Here is a 15,046-nt window from a genome sequence, read left to right on the forward strand (position 1 = left end):
GAAAAAACAAAAAATTGAAAATAAAAATATTTTAAATATATTAAAAAATAAATCATAACACTAAGTTAATTATTCTAATATATCTATAAGTAAAAGATTTACCAATTCTAATTTGAATTCTGGGTGGTTCGAAGCTACATAGAGAGGGTAACACCCCTCTACAGCTGGTCGCCTTTCATTGCCTCAAAATCATATGGGTTTCACATAATTGATGTGAGACCCACATAATTTTGGATGTTTGGCCACACACACCTACAGCGGGTATACCCCCACTGTAGGATCGAACCACCCCTGAATTCTGATTCACCGCAGGTGTTTAGACGGCGTCAATTCCACATTAATCGACTCACACGAAACAGCCGTTAACTTTGACGCCGTCAAATTCCGCCTCCCCCTGCCGTAGTAGTTCTATAAATTTCCACATTCCATCGCCTCTCACAGAACAGAACAGAACAGAACCCACCACCATACCATTTCAACCGCCGAGAGACCACCGCTACCCGGGTCGGGTACTCCAACACATGGACCTTCTCCTCCTCGAGAAAACCCTTCTCGGCCTCCTCTTCGCCATAATCACCGCCACCGTCATTTCCAAACTCCGCGGCAACAAGTTCAAGCTCCCGCCGGGACCCATCCCCGTCCCAATATTCGGAAACTGGCTACAAGTGGGAGATGATCTGAACCACCGCAACCTCATAGACTACGCCAAGAAATTCGGGGAAATATTCATGCTCCGCATGGGACAGCGCAACCTCGTCGTCGTCTCCTCCCCGGAACTCTCCAAAGAGGTCCTCCACACCCAGGGAGTGGAGTTCGGGTCCCGCATGAATAACGTCGTGTTCGACATCTTCACCGGGAAAGGTCAGGACTTGGTTTTCGCCTCCTACGGCGAGCACTGGCGGAAGATGCGGCGGATCATGACGGTGCCGTTCTTCACCAGCAAAGTGGTGCAGAGGAACCGCCGCGGATGGGAGGCGGAGCTGGCCGCCGTGGTGGAGGAAGTGAAGAAGAACCCCGAAGCTGCCACGAAAGGGATCGTTCTCCGGAGGAGACTCCAGCTGATGATGTACAATAATATGTATCGCATCATGTTTGATACAAGGTTTGAGAGTGAAGAGGACCCATTGTTCAATAAACTCAAGGCTCTGAATGGGGAGAGGAGCAGATTGACGCAGAGCTTTGACTATAATTACGGGGATTTCATTCCCATTTTGAGGCCATTTTTGAGAGGCTATCTCAAAGTTTGCCAGGAAGTTAAAGACAAAGATTGCAATTATTCAAGGACTCTTTTGTTGATGAGAGAAAGTAACTTCTTTTTCATTTCCACCTTGTTTTCTTGTTTCTCTAATCATTGCGCCTCTAACTCACTTCTTTTGGTCATTTTCCATTTGGAAACTCAAATTTTTTTGGTGGGGGTATGGGCATATTCTGACCTATGATCGATTTTGAGGGATACTTTTCCCTCAAAAGATTCAACTTTTAAGAAAAAAGTTGTTATTTTTTTTTTTGGAGGGGGGAATGTTGTTAATGGCTTGAATTTCATGTTATAGGAAGCTTGCGAGCACGAAGGCTAGGGACAATGATGGCCTAAAATGTGCCGTTGATCACATAATCGAAGCCCAAGAAAAAGGAGAAATCAATGAAGACAATGTCCTTTACATTGTTGAGAACATGAACATTGCCGGTAAGTTTTTAACAAGGTTCTAAAAATGGGTAAGCAATAGGCCGACGGCCACCCACCGCCTAGCGACCGATTTTTTATTTTTAGCCTAAATATCTAATTATTTTAGTACGATTCATCTTAATATTTCTTCAATAATTCCTCTTTATCGAATTAACATGTCTAAGCGGTGTTTTTTTAGTCTAAATATCTAATTATTATTGTTCATCTTAATATTTCTCAATAATTCCTCTTTATCAAATTCAAACTCCAATTATATGGCATAATTCATGTCTTCATTTGATACAAATTGATGGACAAATATGTCAAATAATATTTTTTTTAAAATTAAATTAAAAAAATATATATTATATGTTAATCTAGGCGATCGCCTGAGCGGCGGTTAGGCGACCTAGACGGTCAATTAATATAATAATTCTCAAGAGTTTCAACTGTCTAAAAATCAGGACGGTGGGCAATCATCTAGCGCTCAGACGATCTAGACGCCACCACTGGTTTTTAACATATTTGTCCTGGAAAAAATTACCATTTTTGAATTTTCTTTTGGTATATAAGATTTCTTGATTGTGTTGTTGTTAAGTCCGGAAATGGGGTGGGGTTGTTGACTTTGATTGCTAATATTTATTTGACCTGAACAAATGACAATGACCCAAAAACCATTTTGTTTTTTTTTTTTTTTGAGTTGGGGCACGTGATTATTACAATTACGTCTCAAACTCGATATCTTGTCTCATATTAGGAACTTTGATGTCAAATTAGCTACACGCAATCACCACCCAAAACCATTTCAAGGCTCTCGTATGTTTTTGTCGGTAGTTAAAAATGTATTCACCAGTTAACAACTAGTGGTTTCAAATAACCCACGCACTATGTACCTTCCTAGATATAAAATGACAGCACTTTAATTTTAGAACACCAAAACTGAAAAAATTGAAAGTCATAACTTTTTAACACTTTTTTTCCAATCACTGAGGGGAATAGCTCATGAAAGATAAAATAAAAACTTAAAATTTTATTTTTCTGAAACCAAGATTATTTGCATTGATAAACTCGGAACTATTTAAGTGATTGTTTCGACAAAAGTTTCTTACTTTACCCAAAAAAGTTATGGTTAATGCTAAAGACGGACAAATGTAACAACTCGTGTGTTTCCATGAACAGCAATTGAAACAACATTGTGGTCAATTGAATGGGCCATTGCTGAATTAGTGAACCAACCCGAGATCCAGAAAAAGCTTCGGAATGAGATAGTAACCGTGATCGGCCCGGGAGTACCGGTTACGGAGCCCGAACTCCACAAACTACCATACCTTCAAGCAGTGATCAAAGAAACTCTCCGCCTCAGAATGGCCGTACCTCTTCTAGTACCCCACATGAACCTCCGTGATGCCAAGCTAAGCGGCTACGACATTCCGGCTGAAAGCAAGATCTTGGTGAACGCTTGGTGGCTGGCTAACAACCCCGACAACTGGAAAAAGCCCGAAGAATTCAGGCCCGAGAGGTTTTTGGAAGAGGAGTCGAAAGTCGATTCCAATGGCAACGATTTTCGGTACCTGCCGTTCGGGGTCGGCAGGAGGAGCTGTCCTGGAATCATTCTCGCTTTGCCAATTCTTGGCATCACTTTGGGGGGACTGGTGCAGAATTTCGAGCTGTTGCCTCCTCCGGGGCAGTCGAAGATCGACACCACCGAGTTCGGTGGTCAATTCAGTTTACGTATTTTGAATCATTCCACCATTGTTTTGAAGCCAGTATCATAATAAAAGATCCGGATCCTCTGCTAATAATAATAAAGTATCATCGGTTTGAATCATAAGAGTAATGGGAGTGAGTTTTGGATTCACTCAAAACATGTTTTGTAATGTTTGTATTATGTGTCATTGGGTGATGTTTGTTCTTGACAAATCTCGTGTGGTTTGTTTGTTTTTTAAATATCACCTATCACTGGCGTCTCGCAGTCTCTCAAAAAACCTTCATAAGCCCATTCCATAAATCTTAACCTGATTTAAGCATCGCAGTGGCGACGCCGAAAACCCCTCCGGCTCCCCATTACGAGCTTCTTATTTTCTGATGCGTAGGAATTTCCCACGGTGAAACCAGGGAGCTTGCTGCTATTTCACTCGGGACCTTACCCACTACCCCGGGGACCCATTTTATGATAATCGCATCATTGGCGTCGTCTGTGGGAGCGTGCGTTCAAGGCGTAGATATGACCATTTTGATGATCCAAAAGGCTCTCACCATGCGAGATGTTCATTTTCAACCTTCGTCCAAGGTTTCCATGTGATGTTTTCACCACCATCGCCAACAACAATTTTTTTACTTTCCTTTTAGATTTAGTAGACGTGGTTTCAAAAGTAAGAGACAAGATTTCAATGGAATTTTGGGAGAATTGAGTTGGCTGAATATAAAACTCAACATTTGCTCGTCGGTGAATTGAGAAGTATTTGGTGGAGTATTGAGATCATTATTTTTTCATGAATCTATTTCTCGAAATTGGATTGAAAATGTAATGAAAGTTGAAAACTATTGAGTTTTTGGAATTCAAGTGGAAGAAATTATGAATTTTATGAGATGTATCCAAACCAATTTATAGAAGAATGCTTGAATTTTGAAAATATGATTGTTAACACTTGTTCAAATATTTTTAAAAAATTCGGATTTTTTTTTAAAAAAAATTCATTTTTTAATAATTGTTTATTAAAAAAATCAGGCTATCTTCAACGACCAGATTATCCCAATCCTTCTTTTTTTCCGTCATTTCTTTTTATTATTATTATTAAAATAAAAGGGTCAGGTTTTTATGACCCTTTAATTTTCAAACGGCTAGATAAATCTAGTCGTTTAATTTTTTTAAAAAAATATTTTTTAAGCTTGTGGAGAGCTTCACCGCGCGGAAGGGTTCCGCACGGAGCCCACCACATCCTCACACGTGGAAGACTTTCGTGTGCGAGATCCACGCCCCTTGGAGGGGCGAGGAATGAACAGGAGCGAAGAAGACACACTTGATCGCACGTCTTCCTTGCCCCTTGGGCATGATCTAAGAGCAGTGCTCTACCAAATGTGTTCCATCTCGTAGATCATAGTCTCATCTAGAAGAACGAATCTAATCGAGTCAAATATTAGTATAAATTTAATGTTCGAATTCAGTTTGAATTAAATATATTTGAGTTCGATCTCGATTCACACCTCGAAGTTTTAAATTTTTTCTTGAGTTCGTTTCGAAACAGAGTTCGAGTTCGAATTTGGTTGGCTCGAAATATTTGAACTTATTTATGAGCTATTCGAACTATTGTTTGAATATTAAGGTTTGATAATAAAGATTGAAAGCTCGAAATGTCCGAAAAACTCAAAATGCATATATGTTTAATATATAATTATATTAATAAAATACTAAAACTCGTAAACCGGCTCGTGAACTTTTTTTTAAAAAAAATTGACTTGAGTTAGCTAGGCTTGCAAACTCACGAAATATTTATCGAGTCATCTCGCAAAACTCGCGGAACGAGTCGATTTATTTACAGCTCTAGACGCTCACTCTCACACCCTTTCAATTGGTTAAATCATCAGACTATGCCTACTTATTAAGGTTGTGAGTTGTCACTAAACGATGAAATTTAAATAAGTTGCTGTCTCACCTGAATTTTGTGAATTCCAAATTATCTGTCTTGTTTGGTTACATAATTCAAATGTACTTTCAAATCTACTTCATATCAAGTTATTCACTTTCAATAAGAATTATGATTAATTTCAAATATATCTAAGATGAATATAATATGAAATCATTCTCTTTCTCAAATCAAATTCTTCAATCTAAATCAAATTCATCAATCAAAACACAACAATATATTATTAATATTGTGTGTTTAAGAGAATAAACACTTTTTTAAAATAAAAAATAATTTTTTTTTTCTGTTTTTCAGTCCTGAATAATGCTAATGATTATTTTTCGTTTTTAATCAAGGTTAGGATTTTCTCAGGAATTATATCACTGATGTCTCAATAGAAATTAGCATGGCATGAGACTTGAGAGTAACCTCTCATTTCCTACATAATCGTTTATAAAAGTTAATTATAATATGTATTATCTCTAAGATAATAATATACGCTTTCTTGGCTAAATACTCTAAAAAAAATTCGGATGAGAATTTTTAAATTTTTTTTATAAATTAGTTATTCAAATACATTAATTATTTTTAACTATCAAATAGTTTTTTTAAATAGTTATTCAAATATTTTTCAACTCAAAAAAAAGTTTATAAAATAATTATTCAAACGGATATTTATTTTTATAACAGCTTTTAAAAAATTTTAAAAAAATTCCGTATTTTCTTTTTTTGTAAAATCGTTTAGATTTACTTATTCAAATTGTAGAGACCCGTCTCGAATCACCTACTTGACAAGACTAATAGCATGCAATTAAGTTAACACAAGCGTAATCAGATAAACAAGAGGAACTTAAAATTATTACAACACAATCAAAAGACTACAAATACCCAATAAAATGCAACAATATCGAAAAAAGTATGAACAAACCAACTGAAAGGAAACCAGGACAGTACTCTTCAGAAAATCTGCAGCTTCTGCCTCAACGATCGCTCCCAATGAGTCCGTCCAACCTAAGGCATGTCCTCTGGAATGGGGTAAAGTCGAAGAAGTGAGCGATAACAACGCTCAATACAAGACTATGAGTATACACTTGTTATGAGTGCGTGAATATAAATGTACAGGATACCGAAAAGACTATCTCGGTCAAACTCTGCTCAGTCAGGAATGCGACATGGTACGTTACACTCTGGGTTGTCACATTAGGAGGAGGCTCACACACCAGATAAATATGTGGATATGGGTGACCTGATCCTATACTAGTGGATCCAACCATCCAACAAGAAAAAAAGAACTGAGTGACCCCACTACAATCTATCTCAAATGTATATACTCAACGTGAAAATGTATACATCATAACAATCGTGACATAATATATTTCTGTGATCTTCTCTTGCAGAGACATACATAAATATATTTATAAAAACGATTAAGTGGTATTAAGTGCTTTTAATAATGGGATAATATTATATTGAATCGATTATTAATAAAAAAAAATCAACCATTTTGAAGGAATTTAATTTTTTTCTATTTCTATTCAATAAATAATCATCCCCCATCCCATCAACACAAAAATAGACTTTTATCTTTTAAGATGCCATAAATCTATTTCTATTTTATGTGTGAAAGTGGAAATATATTATGACACTATTTGTGTAATTGTGTAGTATCATGTTTTCAAAACCGGATCGGACCGATCGATTTGACCAAGAACCGGTCACTGGTCCGGTCTGGAACACTCTAAAAAATCGTTGTAACAGTTGAACCGGTCAAAATCGATCAAGAACCGGTTAAACACAAAAAAACCGATTCAATCGGTTTTTTTGATTTTTTTTTTGAAAATTTATTTAGTTTTATTTCAAAACCTTAATTTAATACTTTATTATATATATACATGATTATTTGGAATTCGTACTTCGTTAAAAATATTATTTTAGTAATACTATAGTTTTTTTAATCAATTAATTTATTTTTAAAAAATATATAATTATAATTAATATTTTGAATATATTTATATGGTTATTAGTTTTCAAACTATGATGAATATTTTTTTGTCCATTTATATACATCTTTTAGGTTTAATATATTTTTTTGCCCATTTATATTCATATTTTAGGTTTTTAAAATTAAAATATAGCATTAATCATATTTATATTATATAAACGATTTTTCGGTCCGATCGGTTGGACCGTTTTTTAATGTAGACCGGTTCGATCACCATTCCGATTATGAAAACATTGGTGTAGTAATCCGATTATCTCTTCAAGGTGATTAAATATTAAACATGATTAATAGTTATTAATTTAAACAAATCAATTGCATAATCAAGTTCAGAATAAGATTCAAGACTTCGGATCCATCGAAGGGTTCGGACGCACCGAACTGACCCAAGCAAAGATTGTATGCAGAAGGAGGAGTTCGGAAAATTCGAACTAGGATTGAAGGGTTTGATAAGTGTTAGGTCATGCAGATTGTGAGGTGTCAACTACACAGACACGTGGGAGTTCGGAAGGTCCGAACTGAGGATCGGAGGGTCCGAATTGGGACGTCCACTTAGGTGTCAAGAGACTTTAAACACGTTAGTGCATGCATGAGATTGAAAGGTCTGAAGAGGGCAATCAGATTTTCCAAAATGCACAGCTCGGAACGTGGCATCCACGAAGGATCGGAACGTCCGATCGATGCTTATAAATAGGCCATCCGAAAGCCCATTTCCTTGCTCATCTCCAACTTCTTCCCTCTCATATTTGGTGTTTTCCTGAGCGTCTTAGCCATCAATTCGGGGGTCGGGCACTAGCGAGGCGATTCCGAGTTAGCGGGGGTGCGGTATTCGGGGGTGCGGTATTCGAGAGATGGAGCCTTCGACTTCAAAGGGCTAACGACGGACGCATGTATACGTTTAAAATCTTAATAGATTTTGAGAGTAGTTATTAGTCTAGTCAATACTTTTAGTAAGCAATAAGTGATATGATATTTACTTGACTATAGGCTTGGACTTGTAAGCCAAAGTTGCTAGTTTGCTGGTTAGAGGTACGAAAGTGCTATCCGAGATATTCTGGCTGAGTATACATGTTTTATGTGTTGCATGTTTATCTGGAATTGTAGGACCGAGCGTTTGCCTCTTTAGTACTATAGCTGGTGGTAATGGTGCAACTTAAATCTTTTAAACCGCACAACAGCCCAAGCGTCATGGTTCGACCGCTCTACCAGCAAGGATAATTATTGTACCCCAACAATCAATAATTGCACTGCTTGCAATCAATAAGAATCGAACTCATGATCTTGGCTCTGATATCAATTGTAAGACCGAGCGTTTGCCGCTTTACCACTATAGCTGGTGATAATGGTGCAACTCAAATCTTTTAAACCGCACAACAGCCCAAGCGTCATGGTTCGACCGTTCTACCAGCGGAGATAATTATTTCACCCCAAAATGCATGTTTTAATAATTGTAGAAATAAACATTAAATAACGAAAATATGTTATATCAAAATAGAATTTTTTTTTTCAAACATAGAACATATAAAATATAACAAAAATTTCTTAATTTTATATAAAATAACAATAATAAAAAGTTTTGGATTATTTCGGGTTAAACCAGGTTTACCTGAACTCGATAAATTTTTTTCGGGTTAGCTTTCAAGTCAACACGATCCAATCCGAACTCAAAGCCCTCAATCTTAACTGATATTTTTCGGCTCGATTTTGTCGTGTTGACGTGTTGGATTGATTTTTGACAATCCTAATTCTCTTGGATGCTATAATTTTACACTATATAAGGAGAATGAATGTCAAATGCACAAATTTTTTAAATGTTTGTAAGAATTTTTTATAATTCCATAAACACCATTTTATCACAACAACGAGATGCAGGAAATTGAAAGAAACCCAGCTGAGAGATGGATCTGTTCCATTTAAAAAAGCAGGTGATGACTCAGACAATGAGGATGACATGAAGCTTCCTTCATATTACTTTAATTGTCAATGAACGAATCGTGTCTGCTTGATTTTTTATGCATTCGTGAAAAAGAACTACAAATGTGGTTCCATAATGCTACTATTGATGGTATTTTCTTAGCTGTATGCTTGGTTATCTAGAGAAATTGCTTATTTTTTTCATTAACTTGTTATTTTTTTGTTTTAATCAATTAACTTCTTGTTTTGAAACCGTCGTGTCATGCAATACCTTCGCCCTTCAAAAGCCCAATCAGCTGGACTAGTGGTGCCTTCAACCAACTCTGTGACTCTTTAAAGCATACTTCTACTCTCTGCTAAAAACTTCGAAAACATGCGCAAAATCAATGATCTTGATTTCTGCTCGTGGATTCTTCCTGTTTCTCGTAAGCATTTCCAAGACTTTTTGAGATTTTTGATGTCATTTTATAGCTTTATTCAATGAGTACAAGTCAACATACAAAAATGTGAATTGGCTCACCAAAAACCCACTATTTGACCGGGCGCGGGCTTACCCACCACCCCGACGGGTTGAACATCCCCAACCCAAGATGGATTACGGGTTAGGTCACAAAAAATATAAAAATAAAAAAAATCATTATAATTATTTAACATTTTCATTTCATAAATAAATATTTATAAAAAAACATTAATAAAATTTCTAATCATTGATTTCACACGTATACATTTTATATTAAATAATTAGTACAAAAAATTAGCAAATTTTATTAAAAAAACATATACCACCATAAATCCATAATATAAAAAAGTTGATTTTTTTCCAGGCCCATAGAATCAAATTTAGATCATTAATCAAACACAGGATGAAATGTACTATAAATTCCACACTTTCTTGTTTTTTTTCCCTCTGTGCGTATCTTAAATTTTCAGTATTTTCACTTTTTCAACTCAGAGCAAGAGACATAATTGCCCCTATCAATAATCAAACAGCTAAGTAAACTTTTCTTGTGTCAAACTTGAAGGCCACTCGTTCAAAACATTAACCAAATAGCATACAACACTTTTCCCAAACAATACCATAATCTACCTCTAGTATTTATCGACAAATCTATTATGATCTTTATTTTTATTTTTTTAAAATCTTCCCTAAGGGAGACTAGTCTAAGCATGACCGTAACACATCACATACTCCCACAGGCTTCAAATGCGCCCCCAGGAAAATTACAAATCCACCCTCCTCCATGATATGAGCATAATTATGTATTCAAAACCATGATTGTGCTCCAAGATCCTGGTCTTTTGAGTTATGGGGTGATATTCAAGACAAACCGAGTTCTACTTACACTAGACAGCCTTTGAAACCTTTTCTCAGCGCAGTTTCATCCAAATTCTTTCCAATGAAGACGAGCTTGTTTACCCTTTCCTCATCTGGCGCCCAATCCTTGCCTGGGCAGCCATCGAAAATAGAATGCACCGCCTGAAAAAAAAATTGAAGAAACACGTACAATGGCATAGATGTAGATTAAGTTTATATGAAGCAACCAATTGTGGTGTTCATGTATTGCCATATTGGTCTGATCGTGAATATATTAGAACCTGGAAAACATAACGTTGCTCGGAGTCAGTGACTGACAATATTCCTTTCATTCGGTAGAGGTCATCGCCTTTCTCTTCTACCAGCCGTTCAAGCCAGTCATCAAACTAAATCACCACATTAAATAAAACTAGGAATCTAGAATTCAAGATAATGTAATAATGCATCAAGTAATGAGGATTCTTTACAAAAAGCTATAACTACTATTTTACTCGCACGAATCTTGGTCAATTTTGGTTCGAGGTGTATGGACAAATGTAGTTTTGGAGTAACATTAGAAACGAGTTAAGCACTTACATAATCGAGATCTAAGGTTCCCTCGGAAACAATACTGACACTGGAAACAGCAGAGTCGTGAACATGATTGTGATGATGATGATGATGTTCTGTTAGAAAAAAGGTGCACGAGTTATAACAATGAGATGAGCGGAGAGGGTAATAATATTTTGAACAGTTGAACATAATGCCTTCGAAACATACCCAAGATAGCAATGTAAAAATTCTCGAAGTATAGAAAACTCCGAATTTCACATGTTTTCTAATCTCGTTCCACAGGAATCGTTACAACCACACTTTTATAAACTAAAAATATTCTATAAATATACTTGAAAATATCTCAAAGATAAACTTTGTACGCAAACACAAACCCTAGCACTATGATAGTCCTTAGCCTAAGCTAGTAACAATACTCGACCCAAAATAAAATAATAGAATGAATCCTATGTCTTGCCTCCCTCGCATTTATTTTTACCACTCTCGCATAGGCCTCTCCTAAAACAGCCCACTAAATCCCTTGACCAAGGGTCTTAATAGTGTCACATGAAAATTGCAGATTCCAAATGGACGTAACAAGTCGAAATAACACATTGCGAGATTTTATTACAAAAACATTACCACAAAAATCCAGGGTGTGAATATATTTTTACAAGATATTAAAATCAATTGCAGAAGTATTATTTGTACAACAAAGAGGACAGCATTAAAAAACACGGAGATCATAAAAGTATCTTGTTTTTTCGCTAGCTTTCCTTTTCTTCAACTTCAAAAAGAAAATGACAGGAATGAAGAAAAACGAGTCATTAATAAGAATAAACCAAGTTATAGAACAAACCACCATGTCCATTTTCATGTTGATGAGAACAATGAGAATCATCTGTTTTAATTTCAGATTCAATTCTGCAAAACAAGATACATTTTTTAAACATCAGAGAAATTATTTGATCACCATAACTGATTAAAATAGCCAACGCCTTGGTCAAGAAAGATGCAACACATAAGGAAAAAGAAGGCACTGTGCAGATATATCATCCGTTAAAAAATACCTGTCAAGATCATAACCTCCCACTCCCAAAACAAAGTCCATGTCAACTACACCATATTTAGCTTTTTTAATTTGTGCCACTCCATTGATATGCTGAAAAGTTGAACAAAATCATGCTTGAAGAATTAAACAGAAAACAACTGTTACAATTAAAAGAAATCTAAAAATAAAAGAAAATTACCATAGTTTTAATTACCAGCTTTCAATTATTAGTTTCATTCACTCCAAACCATGAAAGACAATGACCAAGAAGAAATAGCTGAATTAAATAATAACAGGTCCTCGAGAAAAGTTGAAAGCATTGTGAAGTTCTTAGAACAGGGCATTAATGCCAGAAACTTTTCTTCCAGGTCAGATTCTGTAAAGTTGAGTTAATATATGTCGACCAATCCCGAATACACAGTTTTGCTCGAGGATAAAAGTCACTTACCTTAATCCTCCTTGTTACTTCCTCCACATCAGCATCACTCGCCAAATCTATCTGTCAACATCATCAACTGAATAGCATGAGGATAAAACCGAGAATTTATCAGGTCTTTCACCGTCAGTAGCTATGCTGGTTAAGAAATAATTTAGCCCTGTTGAAATTAACAGTACAGTATACGCACCTTGTTTAAGATAATACGATCTGCATAAGCAATTTGTTCCACAGCCTCGTTCACCACAAACCTAGGTTTTACTTCATTCAAATGTTTCATGGCATTCACAGAGTCAACTAGAGTGACAACTCCATCAAGTTTTACATTCCGTGAAAGCAGTTCGTCACTACAAAATGTTTCAATAACAGGACCAGGTTTTGCAAGACCTGGACAGCAAGAAACGTCAATTAACTACCAGATTTTATTGGTCACAATCGAGGTATAATGGCAAACAATATAGCTTTTGTACAGATCAAAATTAATCGATTGACATATCAATCCATCCAGAATAGCAAAACCTTAATGATACTTAAAAATAAACGGGTGAAAAAATCATAGAAAGACAAAGGAACCAACAAGAAAGAACAGCAATCCAGATTGTTCGTGCTTTGGTTAGACCATCAACTTCAGCATGTGCAAGTATATATATATATATATATAAATCATTACAGTTCGACATTTACAGACCTGTTGTTTCTATCACGATGTGGTCGAATTTGTCTCGCTTCTTCTTAACCAACTCCAAAAGCATTTTGACAAGATCCCCGCGTACAGTACAGCAGAGACAACCATTATTTACCATAATAATATCCTCGTTGGATGATGAATGATTGGCTACTAATGAACTATCAATATCAACTTCACCAAACTGCACCAATATGTACACAAAATTATAAGCAGTAAATAACGGGACTTTAACATACAGTAAAAGTGGTAATTCATGCTAAATATCACAATCAAAACAAGTTGCTACGCATGGGATTGCTGAACAACAAAGACAGTTCTTAGAAACATTTATTTCCTGCCAATTGGAATTCTAAAATTTTAGAGCTTGTTGAACAGCGACCGCTCTTCACTTTCATGGAACATCCAAATTGTTACCCGAACTCAGAGGAAAAGAAAAAAACAAAGATGATCCAATGAATATGGATACTTGATCCACTAATTCCTCATGTAATAATCCGTTTTTTTAAGAATTCTGTTGTGAAAGTAATATAATCTTAATCATATATTAAACTGCTTCAGCACATAAAAAAGTTACTGGAATACCTCATTTTCAATGACCGCAATCCGCTTTCCATGCTGAGACGTCAATATATGATTCAAAAGGGTAGTCTGCACAGCATGCAAACAACAGAAATTTTATGTCCATTATATATCAGCGGGCAAAAAAAATAATAATAATACACAATCGCATAGGCTCAGGCTCAGCTTAAAAGGCACCCAAACTCCCATACACTAACTAACGATTCATTCAGAGCATGAACACAAACATCTTGTGAAAAAAACGCTAAAACTTTCTCAAATGTAAGTCCAAGAAGTTTAATCACAGAAAGGAAAACCTCCTAGTTAAACAATACCCTACGAACCCAATAAACCAATTGCCTGAAAACAAATAAAAACCGAACCTTCATCCATAAATAATAATTTACTCCGCATGAAAATTTCATTCCTGGCCACTTTCTACCAGGAAAACAGTAACCGGATACTCAGAACAACAAAGATCTCTTCTTTCTTAATTCAATCTCCTGAAATGACACGTGCTTGAGCTTGAGAACAGTCCATTTACCTTTCCAGAGCCCAGAAATCCGGTGATGATGGTGGCAGGAATTCGATTATCGAGATTCAAGGCAGCAGCGACAGATGAATTCAGGTCTTGAGTGATGAGCTCAGACGCATCGGTGGAGAAATTTCTTCCACGGAAATTTACTCCAGATCGGGAATAGGATTCAAGGTGAAGAAGAGATTGTAGGGTTGCTACGAAAGAATGATCAAAACGACATTGGAATAGGGCGCGGGAGACGGTTCTGGATGTCGTTTTGGAGAGCAAACATGTGAGAGCAGTGGCCATTGAATTTTGATGGAGAATCTCTCTGGAAGGAAGGGAGCTCAAAGCCTTGTTAAACCCTAAGCTAGAGGTTTTACGATCGTGAACAGCACGCGCATTTAAAATATTTTTCACAAAAAATAATAAAATTTAAATACGTTGTAACATTTTTTTACTTTTTTTACAAAATGACCCGAGTTTCAGAAAACCTGAAATAAAATTGATTTTGGATTTTATAACTGCAAAATTTAATGTGTGTGTGGAAGCATTTGGCGGGATTTTATGATATTAATTATTCAAAATATTTTCAAATTGATTGGAATTATAGGAAATTATAAAATATATGAGGATAAAATATGTAAAAATTTTAGAATTTGAAAAAGTTGTCAGAAAACTATAATATAAAGTTATTTTATCATGCGAACTAAACAAGATTGATGCGGACAATAATTGATTACTAATAAAT

General features: G+C 35.8%; 1 protein-coding gene and 1 pseudogene across 2 annotated transcripts; one reads left to right on the forward strand and one right to left on the reverse strand.

Annotated features, from left to right (window-relative positions):
- The first annotated feature begins 297 nt into the window (after positions 1–297).
- On the forward strand, positions 298–4,024 carry LOC140863888 (trans-cinnamate 4-monooxygenase-like; annotated as a pseudogene).
- A 6,154-nt stretch (positions 4,025–10,178) lies between these two features.
- LOC140863984 (uncharacterized) lies at positions 10,179–14,655 on the reverse strand. 2 transcript variants are annotated; one of them, XM_073267830.1, is made up of 10 exons: positions 14,323–14,655; positions 13,803–13,868; positions 13,221–13,401; positions 12,723–12,919; positions 12,545–12,595; positions 12,116–12,207; positions 11,908–11,969; positions 11,091–11,179; positions 10,796–10,900; positions 10,179–10,676 (listed from the first exon to the last, which is right to left on the reverse strand). In XM_073267830.1, exons 1-10 carry the CDS (start codon positions 14,602–14,604, stop codon positions 10,539–10,541), a joined length of 1,263 nt encoding a protein of 420 aa, XP_073123931.1. In that variant the 5' UTR covers positions 14,605–14,655; the 3' UTR covers positions 10,179–10,538. The 2 variants fall into 2 exon arrangements, with proteins under 2 accessions (XP_073123931.1, XP_073123930.1); XM_073267829.1 differs by having other exon boundaries at positions 11,905–11,969.
- Between the last annotated feature and the right edge of the window lie 391 nt (positions 14,656–15,046).

This window comes from Henckelia pumila, chromosome 4 (genome assembly GCF_033568475.1).
Source record: "Henckelia pumila isolate YLH828 chromosome 4, ASM3356847v2, whole genome shotgun sequence".
Lineage (NCBI taxonomy): Eukaryota > Viridiplantae > Streptophyta > Magnoliopsida > Lamiales > Gesneriaceae > Henckelia > Henckelia pumila.